An 18,831-nucleotide genomic window follows, 5' to 3' on the forward strand; every position below is an offset into this window, starting at 1 on the left:
AATTCTCAGAATTTCCAGTAATTTTCTCCAATAGAAAATAAATGGGAAATATACAATCAACTGCATATTCCACTTTTCTCAACCGATTTGAACCGTTCTACCAACCACACACTCCACTCATCCTGGACAATCAAACTACCATTTTCAGAGTTCAAAAAAATTCCAGGAATTCCCAGAATTCACGGTTTTCCAAAGCCCTATTTTCACCTCTTCCTGGAAATTTTTCACAATCCACAGTTTTCAACCGTTTTCGACCAATCTACCTTCAAAATATTATTCTAAATTGGGACAAACACAATTACAATTTATTTTTGTATAATTCGCATTTTTCCTAAAATTCCAGGAATTCCGAAATACCCATTTAAATTCCAACTGTTACTACGTCAACATTATTGAAAAATTCCAACACATTCATATCATTTAGGACAATTGTTGTAGTATCTATATTTTCAAGAATTCTTGTTTTTCCAAAAATTCCCACATTTCCAGGAAATTCCCATTGAAATGCAAGATCGTATTCATAGTTATACATTGCCCCAAATTCTCCAAATGTTCTACCATTTTTGACCCGATTCTGGCCTTTCAACCATCAACCCAGACTGTCAAACACCAAACATGTTGTCCCTTTGCCAAAATTCCTGGAATTTCCAGTCATTTTCTCCCATAGACAATAAATGGGAAATATACAATTGACTGCATATTCCACTTTTCTCAACCGATTTGAACTGTTCTACCAACCACACACTCCACTCATCCTGGACAATCAAACTACCATTTTCAGAGTTCCAAAAAATTCCAGGAATTCCCAGATTTCACGGTTTTCCAAACCCCTATTTTCACCTCTTCCTGGAAATTTTTCACAATCCACATTTTTCAACCGTTTATGACCAATCTACCTTCAAAATATTCTTCTTAATTGGGACAAACACAATTACAATTTATTTTTGTATAATTCGCATTTTTCCTAAAATTCCAGGAATTCCAAAATACCCATTTAAATTCCAACTGTTACTACGTCAACATTATTGAAAAATTCCAACACATCCATATCATTTAGGACAATTGTTGTAGTATCTATATTTTCAAGAATTCTTGTTTTTCCAAAAATTCCCACATTTCCAGGAAATTCCCATTGAAATGCAAGATCGTATTCATAGTTATACATTGCCCCAAATTCTCAAAATGTTCTACCATTTTTGACCTGATTCCGGCCTTTCAACCATCAACCCAGACTGTCAAACACCAAACATGTTGTCCCTTTGCCAAAATTCTCAGAATTTCCAGTAATTTTCTCCAATAGAAAATAAATGGGAAATAAACAATGGACTGCTTATTCCACTTTTCTCAACCGATTTGAACTGTTCTACCAACCACATACTCCACTCACCTTAGACCAACTACCATTTTCCAAATTTCAAAAAATTCCAGGAATTCTCACAATTCACGGTTTCCCAAAGCATTATTTTCAACTCTTCCTGGAAAGTTTTCACAGTCCACATTTGACCATTGCACCTTCAAAACTGCCATTTTTATTTTTGTAAAATCGCCGGTGTTCCCCAAGTTCCAAGAATATCGAAGTGAACACCAGAGCTCTGTGCTTGCTGGCGGTGACAATTTCCCTTCTTCAGCAGGCTGGGTGTGTAATCCTGGTCATGCAAAGCAGTCTGTCCAGGTGGGAGTGGTTCCAGGTCTAATATAGCTCCCAGTCTTGCTGGATCCGGCAGTTCAGCTCACTGGGACCACATTGAGGACCGCCGTGAGAGGCATTCACACTAAGTCAAAGACTCCCAGTCCAAGGAACCATGGTGAGTCCAACTCTTCTTCAATGTTTTACAATTTTCCTGCACCAGACCTGCTGGTATCAGACCACCTCGTATCTGTAGTATCCTGTAGTAGCAGGTATCAGACCACCTCGTATCCGTAGTATCTTGCAGTAGATGGTATCAGACCACCTCGTATCTGTAGTATCCTGTAGTAGCTGGTATCAGAGCATCTAGTATCTGTAGTATCCTGTAGTAACTGGTATCAGACCACCTCGTATCTGTAATATCCTGTAGTAGCTGGTATCAGACCACCTCGTATCCGTAGTATCTTGCAGTAGATGGTATCAGACCACCTCGTATCTGTAGTATCCTGTAGTAGCTGGTATCAGAGCATCTAGTATCTGTAGTATCCTGTAGTAACTGGTATCAGACCACCTCGTATCTGTAATATCCTGTAGTAGCTGGTATCAGACCACCTTGTATCTGTAGTATCCTGTAGTAGCTGGTATCAAACAACCTAAAATCTGTAGTATCCTGTAGTAGCTGGTTTCAGAGCATCTAGTATCTGTAGTATCCTGTAGTAGCTGGTATCAGACCACCTCGTATCTGTAGTATCCTGTAGTAGCTGGTATCATACCACCTAGTATCGGTAGTATCCTGTAGTAGCTGGTATCAAACCACGTAAAACCTGTAGTATCCTGTAGTAGCTGGTATCAGACCACCTCGTATCTGTAGTATCCTGTAGTAGCAGGTATCAGACCACCTCGTATCCGTAGTATCTTGCAGTAGATGGTATCAGACCACCTCGTATCTGTAGTATCCTGTAGTAGCTAGTATCAAACCAGCTTTTATCTGTAGTATCATGTAGTAGCTGGTTTCAGACGACCTCGTATCTGTAGTATCCTGTAGTAGCTGGTATCAAACAACCTAAAATCTGTAGTATCCTGTAGTAGCTGGTTTCAGAGCATCTAGTATCTGTAGTATCCTGTAGTAGCTGGTATCAAACAACCTAAAATGTTTAGTATCCTGTAGTAGCTGGTATCAGAGTACCTAGTATCTGTAGTATCCTGTAGTAGCTAGTATCAGACCACCTAGTATCTGTAGTATCCTGTAGTAGCTGGTTTCAGAGCATCTAGTATCTGTAGTATCCTGTAGTAGCTGGTATCAAACAACCTAAAATGTTTAGTATCCTGTAGTAGCTGGTATCAGAGTACCTAGTATCTGTAGTATCCTGTAGTAGCTAGTATCAGACCACCTAGTATCTGTAGTATCCTGTAGTAGCTGGTATCAGACCACCTTGTATCTGTAGTATCCTGTAGTAGCTGGTATCAAACAACCTAAAATCTGTAGTATCCTGTAGTAGCTGGTCTCAGGGCATCTAGTATCTGTAGTATCCTTTAGTAGCTGGTATCCTGTAGTAGCAGGTATCAGACCACCTCGTATCCGTAGTATCTTGCAGTAGATGGTATCAGACCACCTTGTATCTGTAGTATCCTGTAGTAGCTGGTATCAAACAACCTAAAATCTGTAGTATCCTGTAGTAGCAGGTATCAGACCACCTCGTATCCGTAGTATCTTGCAGTAGATGGTATCAAACCACCTCGTATCCGTAGTATCTTGCAGTAGATGGTATCAGACCACCTCGTATCTGTAGTATCCTGTAGTAGCTGGTATCAAACCACCTAGTATCTGTAGTATCCTGTAGTAGCTGGTATCAAACCACCTAGTATCTGTAGTATCCTGTAGTAGCTGGTATCATACCACCTAGTATCTGTAGTATCCTGTAGTAGCTGGTATCAAACCACGTAAAACCTGTAGTATCCTGTAGTAGCTGGTATCAGACCACCTAGTATCCGTAGTATCCTTTAGTAGCTGGTATCAAACCACCTAGTATCTGTAGTATCATGTAGTAGCTGGTATCAAACCACCTAGTATCTGTAGTATCTTGCAGTAGCTGGTATCAAACCACCTAGTATCTGTAGTATCCTGTAGTAGCTGGTATCAAACCACCTAGTATCTGTAGTATCCTGTAGTACCTGGTATCAAACCACGTAAAACCTGTAGTATCCTGTAGTAGCTGGTATCAGACCACCCCGTATCTGTAGTATCCTGTAGTAGCAGGTATCAGACCACCTCGTATCCGTCGTATCTTGCAGTAGATGGTATCAGACCACCTCGTATCTGTAGTATCCTGTAGTAGCTAGTATCAAACCAGCTTGTATCTGTAGTATCCTGTAGTAGCAGGTATCAGACCACCTCGTATCCGTAGTATCTTGCAGTAGATGGTATCAGACCACCTCGCATCTGTAGTATCCTGTAGTAGCTAGTATCAAACCAGCTTGTATCTGTAGTATCCTGTAGTAGCTGGTATCAGACCACCTAGTATCTGTAGTATCCTATAGTAGCTGGTATCAGACCACCTCGTATCTGTAGTATCCTGTAGTAGCTAGTATCAAACCAGCTTGTATCTGTAGTATCCTGTAGTAGCAGGTATCAGACCACCTCGTATCCGTAGTATCTTGCAGTAGATGGTATCAGACCACCTCGCATCTGTAGTATCCTGTAGTAGCTAGTATCAAACCAGCTTGTATCTGTAGTATCCTGTAGTAGCTGGTATCAGACCACCTTGTATCTGTAGTATCCTATAGTAGCTGGTATCAGACCACCTAGAATCTGTAGTATCCTGTAGTAGCTGGTATCAGAGCATCTAGTATCTGTAGTATCCTGTAGTAGCTGGTATCAGACCACCTAGAATCTGTAGTATCCTGTAGTAGCTGGTTTCAGACGACCTCGTATCTGTAGTATCCTGTAGTAGCTAGTATCAAACCAGCTTGTATCTGTAGTATCCTGTAGTAGCTGGTATCAGACCACCTCATATCTGTAATATCCTGTAGTAGCTGGTATCAGACCACCTAGTATCTGTAGTATCCTGTAGTAGCTGGTATCAGACCACCTTGTGTCTGTAGTATCCTGTAGTAGCTGGTATCAGAGCATCTAGAATCTGTAGTTTCCTGTAGTAGCTGGTATCAGACCACATAAAATCTGTAGTATCCTCTAGTAGCTGGTATCATACCACCTAGTATCTGTAGTATCCTATAGTAGCTGGTATCAGACCACCTAGTATCTGTAGTATGCTGTAGTAGCTGGTATCAGACCACCTAGTATCTGTAGTATCCTGTAGTAGCTGGTATCAGACCACCTCGTATCTGTAGTATCCTGTGGTAGCTGGTATCAGACCACCTAGTATCTGTAGTATCCTGTAGTAGCTGGTATCAGACCACCTAGGTCAGCCCAGCTTGTCAGCCAATCTCTGGGCCAAAGTTCTATTTGTGACAGCAGGAGTTTTGTTAGGAGGTCAGCTGGGAGTTTTTCCACAGCCGACATTCAAGGTGAACGGCAAAGAAAAATAACTTTTAAGGCTTGTGGGTTCCTGGCTTTTTAGAAGAGTTAGTCCCCAATAGTGTCAGTAGGAAGACCGCGTGGAATGTGGGTGTGTCCTGTAACGCATGCAGGTGCCAACAAGTCCGATCACATTGACACTAGTCCGACCGGGGACTTTTTCTAGTTTCTGCCTTGAACAAGGACAAGAACAAGAGGTAGAACATATCCCACAGTCTGTAGGCGGACTACAAATAAAGTCTTCTTTGCCACGTTGCTTGGACAGTTGATGTGCAAACAGACTGTGAGCTCGTGTTTGCTCAGCCAAGTGCAAACACAAGCTGCTAGCACCGCTCTAGAAGGACTATAGCACAGGCGGAATAAATATATTCTTCAACTATTTCCCTTCATTTCCACTCTAACATGGTTTTTAAAGGGGAACTGCTATTTAAAAAAAATACAATCCCTTTGTAAGACAAGAACCGATTTTTTTTTAAGGCATTCTAAGTCGTAAAATACGGCTAGTAAGAGGTGGCTAACAATGCAGCTCATTGCAGTAGTTTTTATGCCCATAAGGACCTTCAAAGAAGGACCAACAGTTATGCGGTGTTGTTTTTATAATTGCTAACATAAAATAACCATTCTTAGCCGTAGAGAGCTAACTAGCTTATGTTGCTATATTGAGATTTCGAGCTGCTGCATCGCCCCTGAGTTGGTGAAAGTTAATACTCAATTATAAATCAATCAATCAAGCTTTGATTGATTGATTGTATTTTGAATCATCAATCATGTCTCTCACCTGGATAGTAGAAGGTTGTGGATATAATCTGACCAAATGGTCAATTTTGACATCCAATTTAGACCCGGAGATGGCCAGAAACAGACAAAAAACAACAGCGCTTTTTTTTTTTTAAACCATTTGTGAGGATTATGATGACTTGTTGATGTAAACTGGAAGATGTAAACATGCCATCAGTCTTTATCCCGGTGAGATAAGACATTGTGCAGTAAGTGATTGTTTTATTATGTCTGGATATCTTGTTTAGCACTTAGCAATACTGCTACATGATGCTTAGTGTTTGACTAAAGCTGCATCTGTTGTATGCTTGAAATGATGAAATGTAAATATTACATGTCATTATGAATGTTACTAGATACTACATATACCCTTACATCATATATATATATTACATGTCATTATGAATGTTACTACAAGACATATATACTTACATCATGTATATATTACATGTTATTATGAATGTTATTAGATACTACATATATACTTACATCATGTATATATTACATGTTATTATGAATGTTACTACATGACATATATACTTACATCATGTATATATTACATGTTATTATGAATGTTACTAGATACTACATATATACTTACATCATGTATATATTACATGTTATTATGAATGTTACTAGATACTACATATATACTTACATCATGTATATATTACATGTTATTATGAATGTTACTAGATACTACATATATACTTACATCATGTATATATTACATGTTATTATGAATGTTATTAGATACTACATATATACTTACATCATGTATATATTACATGTTATTATGAATGTTACTACATGACATATATACTTACATCATGTATATATTACATGTTATTATGAATGTTACTAGATACTACATATATACTTAGATCATGTATATATTACATGTTATTATGAATGTTACTAGATAATACATATATTCTTACATCATGTATATATTACATGTTATTATGAATGTTACTAGATACTACATTTATACTTACATCATGTATATATTACATGTTATTATGAATGTTACTAGATACTACATATATACTTACATCATGTATATATTACATGTTATTATGAATGTTACTAGATACTACATATATACTTACATCATGTATATATTACATGTTATTATGAATGTTACTAGATACTACATATATACTTACATCATGTATATATTACATGTTATTATGAATGTTACTACATGACATAAATACTTACCTAAGGGTGTATAAAACATTCATATAGGTTCATTTAAAGTGCTTTAGAGGTGGAATAGAGTACCCCTCCATTAACTCCATTTAGCTGACTTTTACTAGTCTTTTTTTACGAGTTAGAATGCATCAAAAAAGATGCAGTCCCCTCTAAATGAAACGGGATGTTTCCAGGGGCTCCTGTCAGTGTTTAGAGCAGCAGACCCCACATTGCTACTGGCTGTCATCTGAGCAGCAGCACCCTAAATAGCTGCTCTGTAATGAGCTGCATGCCTGCTAACTGAGACCATGGTCACATGAACTCAGGACACCACCGACTTGCATGTTCTCCTTTTAGCTCAACATGGATTTAAAGGGACATTAAACACTTTCAACATGATTCAATATTTACCATCATGTACATCATATACACCTTGTACTTCATTTACTTCATGTGAGGGAATATATTAGCCTGGATTTATACACTATATGCTTGTAAACCAAAGTAATTAAGTACCACCATAATGAAAACATTATACAGTAGTGTAGTAGACCTAAGTATTCATTAAGTACCACCATAATGACAACATTAAATACAGTAGTGTAGTAGACCTAAGTATTCATTAAGTACCACCATAATGAAAACATTATACAGTAGTGTAGTAGACCTAAGTATTCATTAAGTACCACCATAATGACAACATTAAATACAGTAGTGTAGTAGACCTAAGTATTCATTAAGTACCACCATCATGACAACATTAAATACAGTAGTGTAGTATACCTAAGTATTCATTAAGTACCACCATCATGACAACATTAAATACAGTAGTGTAGTAGACCTAAGTATTCATTAAGTACCACCATAATGACAACATTAAATACAGTAGTGTAGTAGACCTAAGTATTCATTAAGTACCACCATCATGACAACATTAAATACAGTAGTGTAGTAGACCTAAGTATTCATTAAGTACCACCATAATGACAACATTAAATACAGTAGTGTAGTAGACCTAAGTATTCATTAAGTACCACCATAATGACAACATTAAATACAGTAGTGTAGTAGACCTAAGTATTCATTAAGTACCACCATAATGACAACATTTAATACAGTAGTGTAGTAGACCTAAGTATTCATTAAGTACCACCACAATGACAACATTAAATACAGTAGCGTAGTAGACCTAAGTATTCATTAAGTACCACCATAATGACAACATTAAATACAGTAGCGTAGTAGACCTAAGTATTCATTAAGTACCACCAGCATGACAACATTAAATACAGTAGTGTAGTAGACCTAAGTATTCATTAAGTACCACCATAATGACAACATTAAATACAGTAGTGTAGTAGACCTAAGTATTCATTAAGTACCACCATCATGACAACATTAAATACAGTAGTGTAGTAGACCTAAGTATTCATTAAGTACCACCATCATGACAACATTAAATACAGTAGTGTAGTAGACCTAAGTATTCATCAAGTACCAGCATAATGACAACATTAAATACAGTAGTGTAGTAGACCTAAGTATTCATTGAGTACCACCATAATGACAGCATTAAATACAGTAGTGTAGTAGACCTAAGTATTCATTAAGTACCACCCTAATGACAACATTAAATACAGTAGTGTAGTAGACCTAAGTATTCATCAAGTACCAGCATAATGACAACATTAAATACAGTAGTGTAGTAGACCTAAGTATTCATTAAGTACCACCATCATGACAACATTAAATACAGTAGCGTAGTAGACCTAAGTATTCATTAAGTACCACCATCATGACAACATTGAATACAGTAGTGTAGTAGACCTAAGTATTCATTAAGTACCACCATCATGACAAGATTAAATACAGTAGTGTAGTAGACCTAAGTATTCATTAAGTACCACCATAATGACAACATTAAATACAGTAGTGTAGTAGACCTAAGTATTCATTAAGTACCACCATCATGACAACATTAAATACAGTAGTGTAGTAGACCTAAGTATTCATCAAGTACCAGCATAATGACAACATTAAATACAGTAATGTAGTAGACCTAAGTATTCATTAAGTACCACCATCATGACAACATTAAATACAGTAGTGTAGTAGACCTAAGTATTCATTAAGTACCACCATAATGACAACATTAAATACAGTAGTGTAGTAGACCTAAGTATTCATTAAGTACCACCATAATGACAACATTAAATACAGTAGCGTAGTAGATCTAAGTATTCATTAAGTACCACCATAATGACAACATTAAATACAGTAGTGTAGTAGACCTAAGTATTCATTAAGTACCACCATAATGACAACATTAAATACAGTAGTGTAGTAGACCTAAGTATTCATTAAGTCCCAGTATCATGACAACACCGCTTCTAAACCTCTCAGCCCTTCATGCAAACATCTTCACATATTTTGCGTAGCGGCAAAGGTTGCGATTGTTCCCCTACCTGCTGATCCAGTCCAGCAAGGTGATGACTATCTCGCTCCAGGAAGTGTGGGTGTGTTGTGTGTCTACACGGGTATGTCAAGCGGGTGTGGCCTTTTGTCCGCTAAACCACAGTCAACACAAACCCGCTGTCTGAGAGCGGCTCACGCTAGCTAATATTAACTGCCGCTTCATTCGCTATATTTTCCAGACTGTAGAGAGCGCCGGTATATAAGCCACACCCACTAAAGTGTAGGAGTAAAACATATGTTTCCATATATTAGTCGCACTGGACTATAAGCCGCAGATATATACGTTGTTAAATGACTTATTTACGCTGAAATATTCTCTCAATGTTTATTTACCTTCATTGTTTCCAAACGGTGTCTGTACCAGGGCAGTAAAACGGCTGATCAAACAAAACGTCAGTCATCGTCATGGAACGCCACGGTGATGTTTTGGTCAATTCACCAAACTGAAACTATACAAAAAGAATGTCAATGTAAGTTGATAACACTAGCACAGACACTGGTAAATGTGTTAGCATATTAGCTGATGCTAACGACGGTAGCTGCATTACATTAAGCTAGCATGTACAAATATGCGTGAAAAAACTCCTACAGACATCACACATGGGACGCTTTAGTAAGTAAGAATAGTTTTAGATATGTTTTAAAACTTACAAACGTTGCCTGGAGTGATGAATGAAGAATCCGTACGAGTAGAAACGCTATGGACGGGACTGCACTTCTACTTCCGGTTGAAAACCACAAAATGGAAAGACACTGCAGTGAGCAAACTCATCCAGAAGATGGCGCCATAGCACACCTTTTCACCTATTTGCATTGTGGCCGTTGTCAAAGAAAAACATTTTAGTTTTATCGGCCGCATGGTTCAAACTGTAGGAAAAAAGTAGCATCCTGTAGTTCCCGGTGCTACTTTTTTAAGATGTACTATATCCAGTGAAATGATTAGGCTTTGTAAATAATGTAAACAACTGTTAGTATAGTGAAGTTGTCTTGCCCAAGGACACAACGGAAGTCACTAGAACGGCGTGAGTTGCTGGCTCTACCAACTGAGCCACCCCACCCCTAAAGAACACACACCCACTTGTTAGTACTAGCTCCTCACTACTATCAAGACCGTTTTAGTCCTTCCGGATTCTTCCCGTCCGAGACCGTCCAACATGATGAGAAGTGACTCAAATGGAAGATTAACAAGGAATTTTACAGAAAAATAGGAAGTGCAAACAATTGTGGAGCGAGAGAACCCAGCTAGGCAGAACGGTGGCAGAGGGGTTAGTGCATGTGCCTCACAATACGAAGGTCCAGAGTAGTCCTGAGTTCAATCCCGGGCTTCCTTTCAATTCGGCTTCCTCCCAATTCCAAAGACATGCACCTGGGGATAGGCCCCTCCTACCTCCAAAGACATGCACCTGGGGATAGGCCCCTCCCATCTCAAAGGACAAGCGCCTGGGGATAGGCCCCTCCAACCTCCAAAGACATGCACCTGGGGATAGGCCCCTCCCACCTCCAAAGACATTCACCTGGGGAATGGCCCCTCCCATCTCCAAAGACATCCACCTGGGGATAGGCCCCTCCCACCTCCAAAGACATTCACCTGGGGATTGGCCCCTCCCATCTCCAAAGACATCCACCTGGGGATAGGCCCCTCCCATCTCCAAAGACATGCACCTGGGGTTGGCCCCTCCCACCTCCAAAGACATCCACCTGGGGTTGGCCCCTCCCATCTCCAAAGACATCCACCTGGGGGTAGGCCCCTCCCATCTCCAAAGACATCCACCTGGGGATAGGCCCCTCCCACCTCCAAAGACATGCACCTGGGGATAGGCCCCTCCCACCTCCAAAGACATCCACCTGGGGATAGGCCCCTCCCACCTCCAAAGACATCCACCTGGGGATAGGCCCCTCCCATCTCCAAAGACATGCACCTGGGGATAGGCCCCTCCCATCTTCAAAGACATGCACCTGGGGATAGGCCCCTCCCACCTCCAAAGACATGCACCTGGGGATAGGCCCCTCCCATCTCCAAAGACATGCACCTGGGGATAGGCCCCTCACACCTCCAAAGACATGCACCTGGGGATAGGCCCCTCCAACCTCCAAAGACATGCACCTGGGGATAGGCCCCTCCCATCTCCAAAGACATGCACCTGGGGATAGGCCCCTCACACCTCCAAAGACATGCACCTGGGGATAGGCCCCTCCCAACTCCAAAGACATCCACCTGGGGATAGGCCCCTCCAACCTCCAAAGACATGCACCTGGGGATAGGCCCCTCCCACCTCCAAAGACATGCACCTGGGGATAGGCCCCTCCCACCTCCAAAGACATGCACCTGGGGATAGGCCCCTCCCACCTCCAAAGACATGCACCTGGGGATAGGCCCCTCCCACCTCCAAAGACATGCACCTGGGGATAGGCCCCTCCAACCTCCAAAGACATCCACCTGGGGATAGGCCCCTCCCACCTCCAAAGACATCCACCTGGGGATAGAAGACATGCGCCTGGGGATAGGCCCCTCCCACCTCCAAAGACATGCACCTGGGGATAGGCCCCTCCCACCTCCAAAGACATGCACCTGGGGATAGGCCCCTCCCACCTCCAAAGACATGCACTTGGTGATAGGTTGATTGGCAACACTAAATGGTCCCTAGTGTGTGAATGTTGTCTGTCTATCTGTGTTGGCCCTGTGATGAGGTGGTGACTTGTCCAGGGCGAACCCCGACGTTCCGCCAGAATGCAGCTGAAAGAGTCTCCAATACCGCCCGCGGCCCCAAAAGGGACAAGCGGTAGAAAGTGAATAAATGGATGGAGAACCCAGCCATCTAAAGGTCGGAGTTATATTTAAAATGGTTGCCCGTCTCTCATGCTTTTGTCCACCTAGGTCGATCCGCCCTGACAAGAGTTTGCAAGTGAACTTGAGGTGTAAACCGAGACATCTCTTTCATGACACCTTTTAACTCAAACATGAGCGATAAAGAAAGGTGTGTGTATCTCGTCGAGCAGAACTTATTTCACCAAGCAGTTCTTATTCTGCCAAAAACAGGGAAACGGTTCCTCTGACGCTCCCAAAATGACAACTCCAAAAAGGAGTGAACGCACATCCCGATCTTGTTTTCTGAGGGTAGACTTTAACAAACCTTGCATCCTTCTGTCTCTCTTCCCTCCACCTTCAAGCGCGAATGCATCTCAGTCCATGTCGGCCAGGCCGGCGTCCAGATGGGGAACACCTGCTGGGAGCTCTATTGTCTGGAACACGGCATCCAGCCCGACGGTCAGATGCCCGACCCCAAGGCCGTAGGTGGAACCGACGACTCCTTCACCACTTTCTTCAGTGAGACCGGGGCTGGAAAGTACGTCCCCAGAGCGATCTTTGTAGACCTGGAACCCACAGTTGTCGGTGAGTACCATCAGAGGAGTTATGTAGCCAAGCTTTTGTGTTCCCAGAATTATACGAACTCCAGCAGGTAGCAAAATTCTTCGTCACGTCCACCTCATCAAACACACAAGACTCCCGAGTCTTTGTCAAGCAAGCGTCTGTTGTCAAAGTTCTAGGTGCCGGTTTGCCTATCGTGAAAAAACATTGCCTCAATGCTCGCCTGGTTTTAGACGGTTCGAACCGTTCAAATCGCAAAAAGGATACAAGTTTCTTTCGAGTTCCTGGAGAGGTAATCAACGACAACGAGAATAGTGGCTGTGGAATACTGAAGCAAAGTCAAAGAACGCAGCAGTTTGTAGCGAACACTTCATTATCCGTTTGTTAAAATGCTTTTAACTTTCCGAATCAGATGAATCAGAATCAGAATAGTTTTTATTGCCATTGTTTTAGAACAGGTTGACAAACTAGGAATTTTTCTTGGTGCAACGGTGCAGCATTTACCACATAACACAGAATAGGTAATATTAAGATGAGCTGTAACTGAGCTATCAGATCTTGTTATTGATCATGTGCCTGATGGCCTGAGGGGGGAAAAAAATGTTCAGGTGTGGGTCTGGATGGACCGTAGTCTCCTGCCTTAGGAGAGAGGGGAGAATAGTTTGTGACCAGGGTGAGAAGAGTCAGCTGTGATCCCACCCACACGCTTCCTGGTCCCGGAGGAGAACAGGTCCTGGAGGGGGTGGGCGTTTGCGGCCAATAACTTTCTCAGCAGGACGTACCATGCGTTGCAGTCGATACTTGTCCCGGACTGTGGCGCCGGGGAACCACACGGTGATGGAGGAGGTAAACATGGACTCGAGGATGGCTGAGTAGAACTGCACCAGCATCTCGGTCGGCACCTTAAGTTTTTTCAGCTGCCACAAGAAATACATCCTCTGTTGGGCCTTCTTGATGAGGGAGCTGTTGGTCGGCTCCCACTTGAGGTCTTGGGTGATGGTGGTGCCCAAGGAAACGTATGGAGTCCACGATGGAGACGGGAGTGGGAAAGTCAATCAGGCTGCGGGGGGATGTTGGGGCTTTGACTTTCCTGGGCGTTCAGCTCCAGGTTGTTGAGGCTGCACCAGGACGCCAGCCGGTCCACCTCTCTCCTGAAGGCGGACTCGTCGCCATCCGAGATGAGATTCAGTATTTCCCATTGAAGTATTATCTTGACATCATTTGTTTTTTATTTTGTTTCTGAGATTGTGTCTCCAATGATCTCTGTAGAAAAGGAAAAACGACTGTGAATCAAGGCTATCGAGTGCTACTCACAGTTTATTTATTGACGTTAGATGCATCCATCCATCTTCGACCGCTTATCCAGAATGAGGTCGAGGCCACAACAGCTCCAGCAGATTCCCCCAGACTTCCCTCTCCAGAGCAACATTAGCAACTTCCTCCTGGGGAATCCTGAAGCATTCCCAGGCCAGAGAGGAGATGTAATCTCCCCATCTGGTTCTTTGCCTGCCACAGGGTCTCCTCCTAGTGGGGTGTGCAAGGAGGACCTCCGTAGTGAGACACTGGTGAGGCATCCGCATGAGATGCCCCAAGCACCTAAGCTGGTTCCTTTCAATGCAAAGGAGCAGCAACTCTACTCCGAGTCTCTCTCGGGTGACTGAACTTCTCACTCTTTCTCTAAGGGAGATGCCAGCCATCCTTCTGAGGAAACTCTTGTATCCGCGATCTTCTTCTTTCGGTAATGACCCACACTTCATGACCATAGGTGAGAGTAGGAATGTAGATAGCTCAGTAGACCGAGAGCTTTTCCTTTTGGCTCAACTCTCGTCACGTTGGATCACGATGCACATTTTATACGGAAGAGTCTCCACACCAATTTCCTTGAACCATCCACACACAACGTGTGTTTCCATCTGTTTTGTCGTGGAGAATGATATCTCGAGTACCAGTTGGAGATGTCCAGGATTCGACCAAACAAATAATCTTTGAGATCACTCAACAAAATCTTTTTTTGACAACGTATAGGGATCTATTCCAATGTTTATTTTTGCTCGTATTTGCTTTTGTCAACACAATCTTGGGCCTTTGCGTAGATGTCACACTGTTTGCTATACAGTAGCCATATTGGTCTGGTTCACCGGAAGCAAACATGCCAGAAAAATTCCCGTGACTGAATACAAAAAAATGATTGATCTTTATGGTTTGAAACGATCTACTTTCCTTGCCAAAACGTTTTGTTTGACACGGTTTGGTTGTTCATGAGTTTCTTCTGCTTCTCACATTTCCAGATGAGGTGCGCACAGGCACATACCGCCAGCTCTTTCATCCCGAGCAGCTGATTTCTGGGAAAGAAGACGCTGCCAACAACTATGCGCGTGGACACTACACCATTGGCAGGGAGATCATTGACTCGGTCCTCGACAGGATGCGCAAACTGGTAAAACCTAAATGGGCGTTTCTTTTTTAATTAATTAATCATATGACTTGTCTAACAACATTACGTACAGACAAACAAATGCTAGCATGTGGCATCTCTGACATTACCTGTAATCTGACTTTCTCTTATGGCAGGAGCTTAATTTGAAATGCAAACCGTCCAACACCAAATCAACAAGAACCTTATGCTACTTATTCTTTCTCCATTTGCAGTCTGACCAATGCACTGGTCTCCAAGGGTTCTTGGTTTTCCATTCCTTTGGTGGAGGCACCGGCTCAGGCTTCACTTCCCTCCTCATGGAAAGGCTGTCTGTTGATTATGGTAAAAAGTCCAAGCTGGAGTTTGCTATCTACCCAGCACCCCAGGTTTCCACAGCAGTCGTAGAGCCTTACAACTCCATTCTCACCACTCACACCACCCTGGAGCACTCCGACTGTGCCTTCATGGTCGACAACGAAGCCATCTACGACATCTGTCGCAGGAACCTCGATATTGAACGTCCGTCCTACACCAACCTGAACCGGCTGATCAGTCAGATTGTGTCGTCTATCACGGCCTCTCTTCGCTTTGACGGAGCCCTGAATGTTGACCTGACAGAGTTCCAGACCAACTTGGTGCCCTACCCTCGTATCCACTTCCCTCTGGCGACATATGCCCCGGTCATCTCCGCCGAGAAGGCCTACCACGAGCAACTCTCTGTGGCTGAAATCACCAACGCCTGCTTTGAGCCAGCCAATCAGATGGTGAAGTGTGACCCCCGTCATGGCAAATACATGGCCTGCTGTCTGCTGTACCGTGGGGATGTGGTGCCCAAAGACGTCAACTCCGCCATCGCCGCCATCAAGACCAAACGCTCCATCCAGTTTGTGGACTGGTGTCCCACGGGCTTCAAGGTGGGCATCAACTACCAGCCTCCAACCGTGGTTCCTGGAGGAGATCTGGCCAAAGTGCAGAGAGCGGTGTGCATGCTGAGCAACACCACAGCCATCGCTGAGGCCTGGGCTCGCTTGGACCACAAGTTTGACCTGATGTACGCCAAGAGGGCCTTTGTGCATTGGTATGTGGGCGAGGGGATGGAGGAGGGAGAGTTCTCCGAGGCCAGGGAAGACATGGCCGCCCTGGAGAAGGATTATGAAGAAGTCGGGATTGACTCCTTTGAAGAAGATGAGGACGGAGAAGAATATTAAACATCTGGAGATCCTTCACTCTCAGGGGCAAAATATCTGTTAGATAGTTATGATGACAGCAGTGGTCAATGTTGGCCTTCAATCATCATTTTCAAACGGTTTGAATTTTGCTGTGACCTATTAAATCTTTCAGAATGCACCTTTTTTGTTGTTGTTCAATATTTTGGATGGTTTGTGTGTGCACCACAAAGCGTTAATGGGGGGGAAAATGATTAATTATGCACTACAACCTTCACGACATCACACGTTTAGACAGGTAGTGAATATACAATACTTTGGGAGTGAAGATAGTTTTTGAAAGCAGTTTAAATGCATGATTAGTTCAAGTCAGAGTTCTGTTTAGCGGATTCCCCAGATTGCACCTGGACACCTAAAATCAGAGTCGGCTTCTTTGATGAGACTTTGGGCAGTATTTAGAGACGGCTTTATACAAGGCTACTTTGAATTATGGTACTGTTTAAAACTTTAGAAAAAGCTATATGCAAGGCTGCTTTAAATCCTGGTACTGTTTAAACATTTAAAGTCAGCTATATAAAGGCTACTTTGAATCCTGGTACTTTTTAAAAAAAATTTAGAGACAGCTACTTATTTAGAGACAAGGCTACTTTGAATCACGGTACTTTTTCAAAATTTAGAAACAGCTATATACAAGGTTACTTTGACTTATGCTACTGTTTAAACATTTAAAGTCAGCTATATACAAGGCAACTTTGATTCATGGTACTGCTTAAAAATGTAGAGACCGCTATATACAAGGCTACTTTGAATCATGATACTGTGCAAAAATGTACAGACAGCTATAAACAAGGATATTTAGAATCCTAGACCTGGTTAAATATTTAGAAACAGCTATATACAAGGCTACTTTAACTTATACTACTGTTTAAACATCTAAAGTGAGCTATATACAAGGCTACTTTGAATCATGGTACTGTTTGAAAATGTAGAGACAGCTATATACAAGGCTATTTTGAATCATGGTGCTTTTTTTTAAATTTAGAGTCAGCTATATACAAGGCTACTTTGAATCCTGGAACTGTTTAAATATTTAGAGATAGCTGTAAAAGGCTACTTTGAATCATGATAATGTTTGAAAAATTACAGACAGCTATATAAAAGGCTACTTTGATGCATGGTACTGTTTAAAAATGTAGAGACAGCTATATACAAGGCTTCTTTGAATCATGATACTGTGTAAAAATGTACAGCCAGCTATAAACAAGGCTACTTTTAATCCTGGTACTGTTTAAACATTTAAGAGACAGCTATATACAAGGCTACTTTGAATCATGGTACTGTTTAAAAATGTAGATACAGCTATATACAAGGCTATTTTGAATCATGGTGCTTTTTTTTAAATTTAGAGTCAGCTATATACAAGGCTACTTTGAATACTGGTACTGTTTAAACATTTAGAGATAGCTGTAAAAGGCTACTTTGAATCATGGTATTGTTTGAAAAATTACAGACAGCTATATAAAAGGCTACTTTGATGCATAGTACTGTTTAAAAATGTAGAGACAGCTATATACAAGGCTTCTTTGAATCATGGTACTGTTTAAAAATGTAGAGACAGCTAAAAACAAGGCTATTTTGAATCATGGTACTTTTGGTCAAATTTAGAGACAGCTATATACAAGGCTACTTTAATCCTGGTACTGTTTAAACATTTAGAGATAGCTGTAAAAGGCTACTGTGAATCGTGGTATTGTTTATAAATTTACAGGCGGCTATATGAAAGGCAACTTTGATTCATGGTACTGTTTAAAAATGTAGAGACAGCTATATACAAGGCTACTTTGAATCATGATACTGTGTAAAAATGTACAGACAGCTATAAACAAGGATATTTAGAATCCTAGACCTGGTTAAGCATTTAGAAACAGCTATATACAAGGCTACTTTGAATTATGCTACTGTTAAACATTTAAAGTCAGCTATATACAAGGCTACTTTGAATCATGGTACTGTTTAAAAATGTAGAGACAGCTAAAAACAAGGCTATTTTGAATCATGGTACTTTTGGTAAAATTTAGAGACAGCTATATACAAGGCTACTTTGAATCCTGGTACTGTTTAAACATTTAGAGATAGCTGTAAAAGGCTACTGTGAATCGTGGTATTGTTTATAAATTTACAGACGGCTATATAAAAGGCAATTTTGATTCATGGTACTGTTTAAAAATGTAGAGACAGCTATATACAAGGCTACTTTGAATCATGATACTG

General features: G+C 41.5%; 1 protein-coding gene and 1 long non-coding RNA gene across 2 annotated transcripts in view; one reads left to right on the forward strand and one right to left on the reverse strand.

Moving 5' to 3' along the window:
• The first annotated feature begins 1,643 nt into the window (after positions 1–1,643).
• On the forward strand, positions 1,644–16,741 carry LOC133538392 (tubulin alpha chain-like). The gene is made up of 4 exons (XM_061879991.1): positions 1,644–1,805; positions 12,780–13,002; positions 15,267–15,415; positions 15,628–16,741. Exons 1-4 carry the CDS (start codon positions 1,803–1,805, stop codon positions 16,600–16,602), a joined length of 1,350 nt encoding a protein of 449 aa, XP_061735975.1. The 5' UTR covers positions 1,644–1,802; the 3' UTR covers positions 16,603–16,741.
• LOC133538394 (uncharacterized) overlaps positions 13,396–18,831 on the reverse strand; it is a 9,613-nt gene continuing 4,177 nt past the window's right edge. Inside the window, exon 2 of the long non-coding RNA XR_009802990.1 lies at positions 13,396–14,241. This is a non-coding gene — a long non-coding RNA (uncharacterized LOC133538394). The remainder of the gene's footprint in view (positions 14,242–18,831) is intronic.

This window comes from Nerophis ophidion, linkage group LG19, assembly GCF_033978795.1.
Source record: "Nerophis ophidion isolate RoL-2023_Sa linkage group LG19, RoL_Noph_v1.0, whole genome shotgun sequence".
Taxonomy (NCBI): Eukaryota; Metazoa; Chordata; class Actinopteri; order Syngnathiformes; family Syngnathidae; genus Nerophis; species Nerophis ophidion.

Coding starts and splice junctions, on each gene's coding strand:
- LOC133538392 (XM_061879991.1), top strand. Junction 13,003..15,266: donor CCTGGAACCCACAGTTGTCG/GTGAGTACCATC, acceptor TCACATTTCCAG/ATGAGGTGCGCACAGGCACA. Junction 15,416..15,627: donor TCGACAGGATGCGCAAACTG/GTAAAACCTAAA, acceptor CTCCATTTGCAG/TCTGACCAATGCACTGGTCT.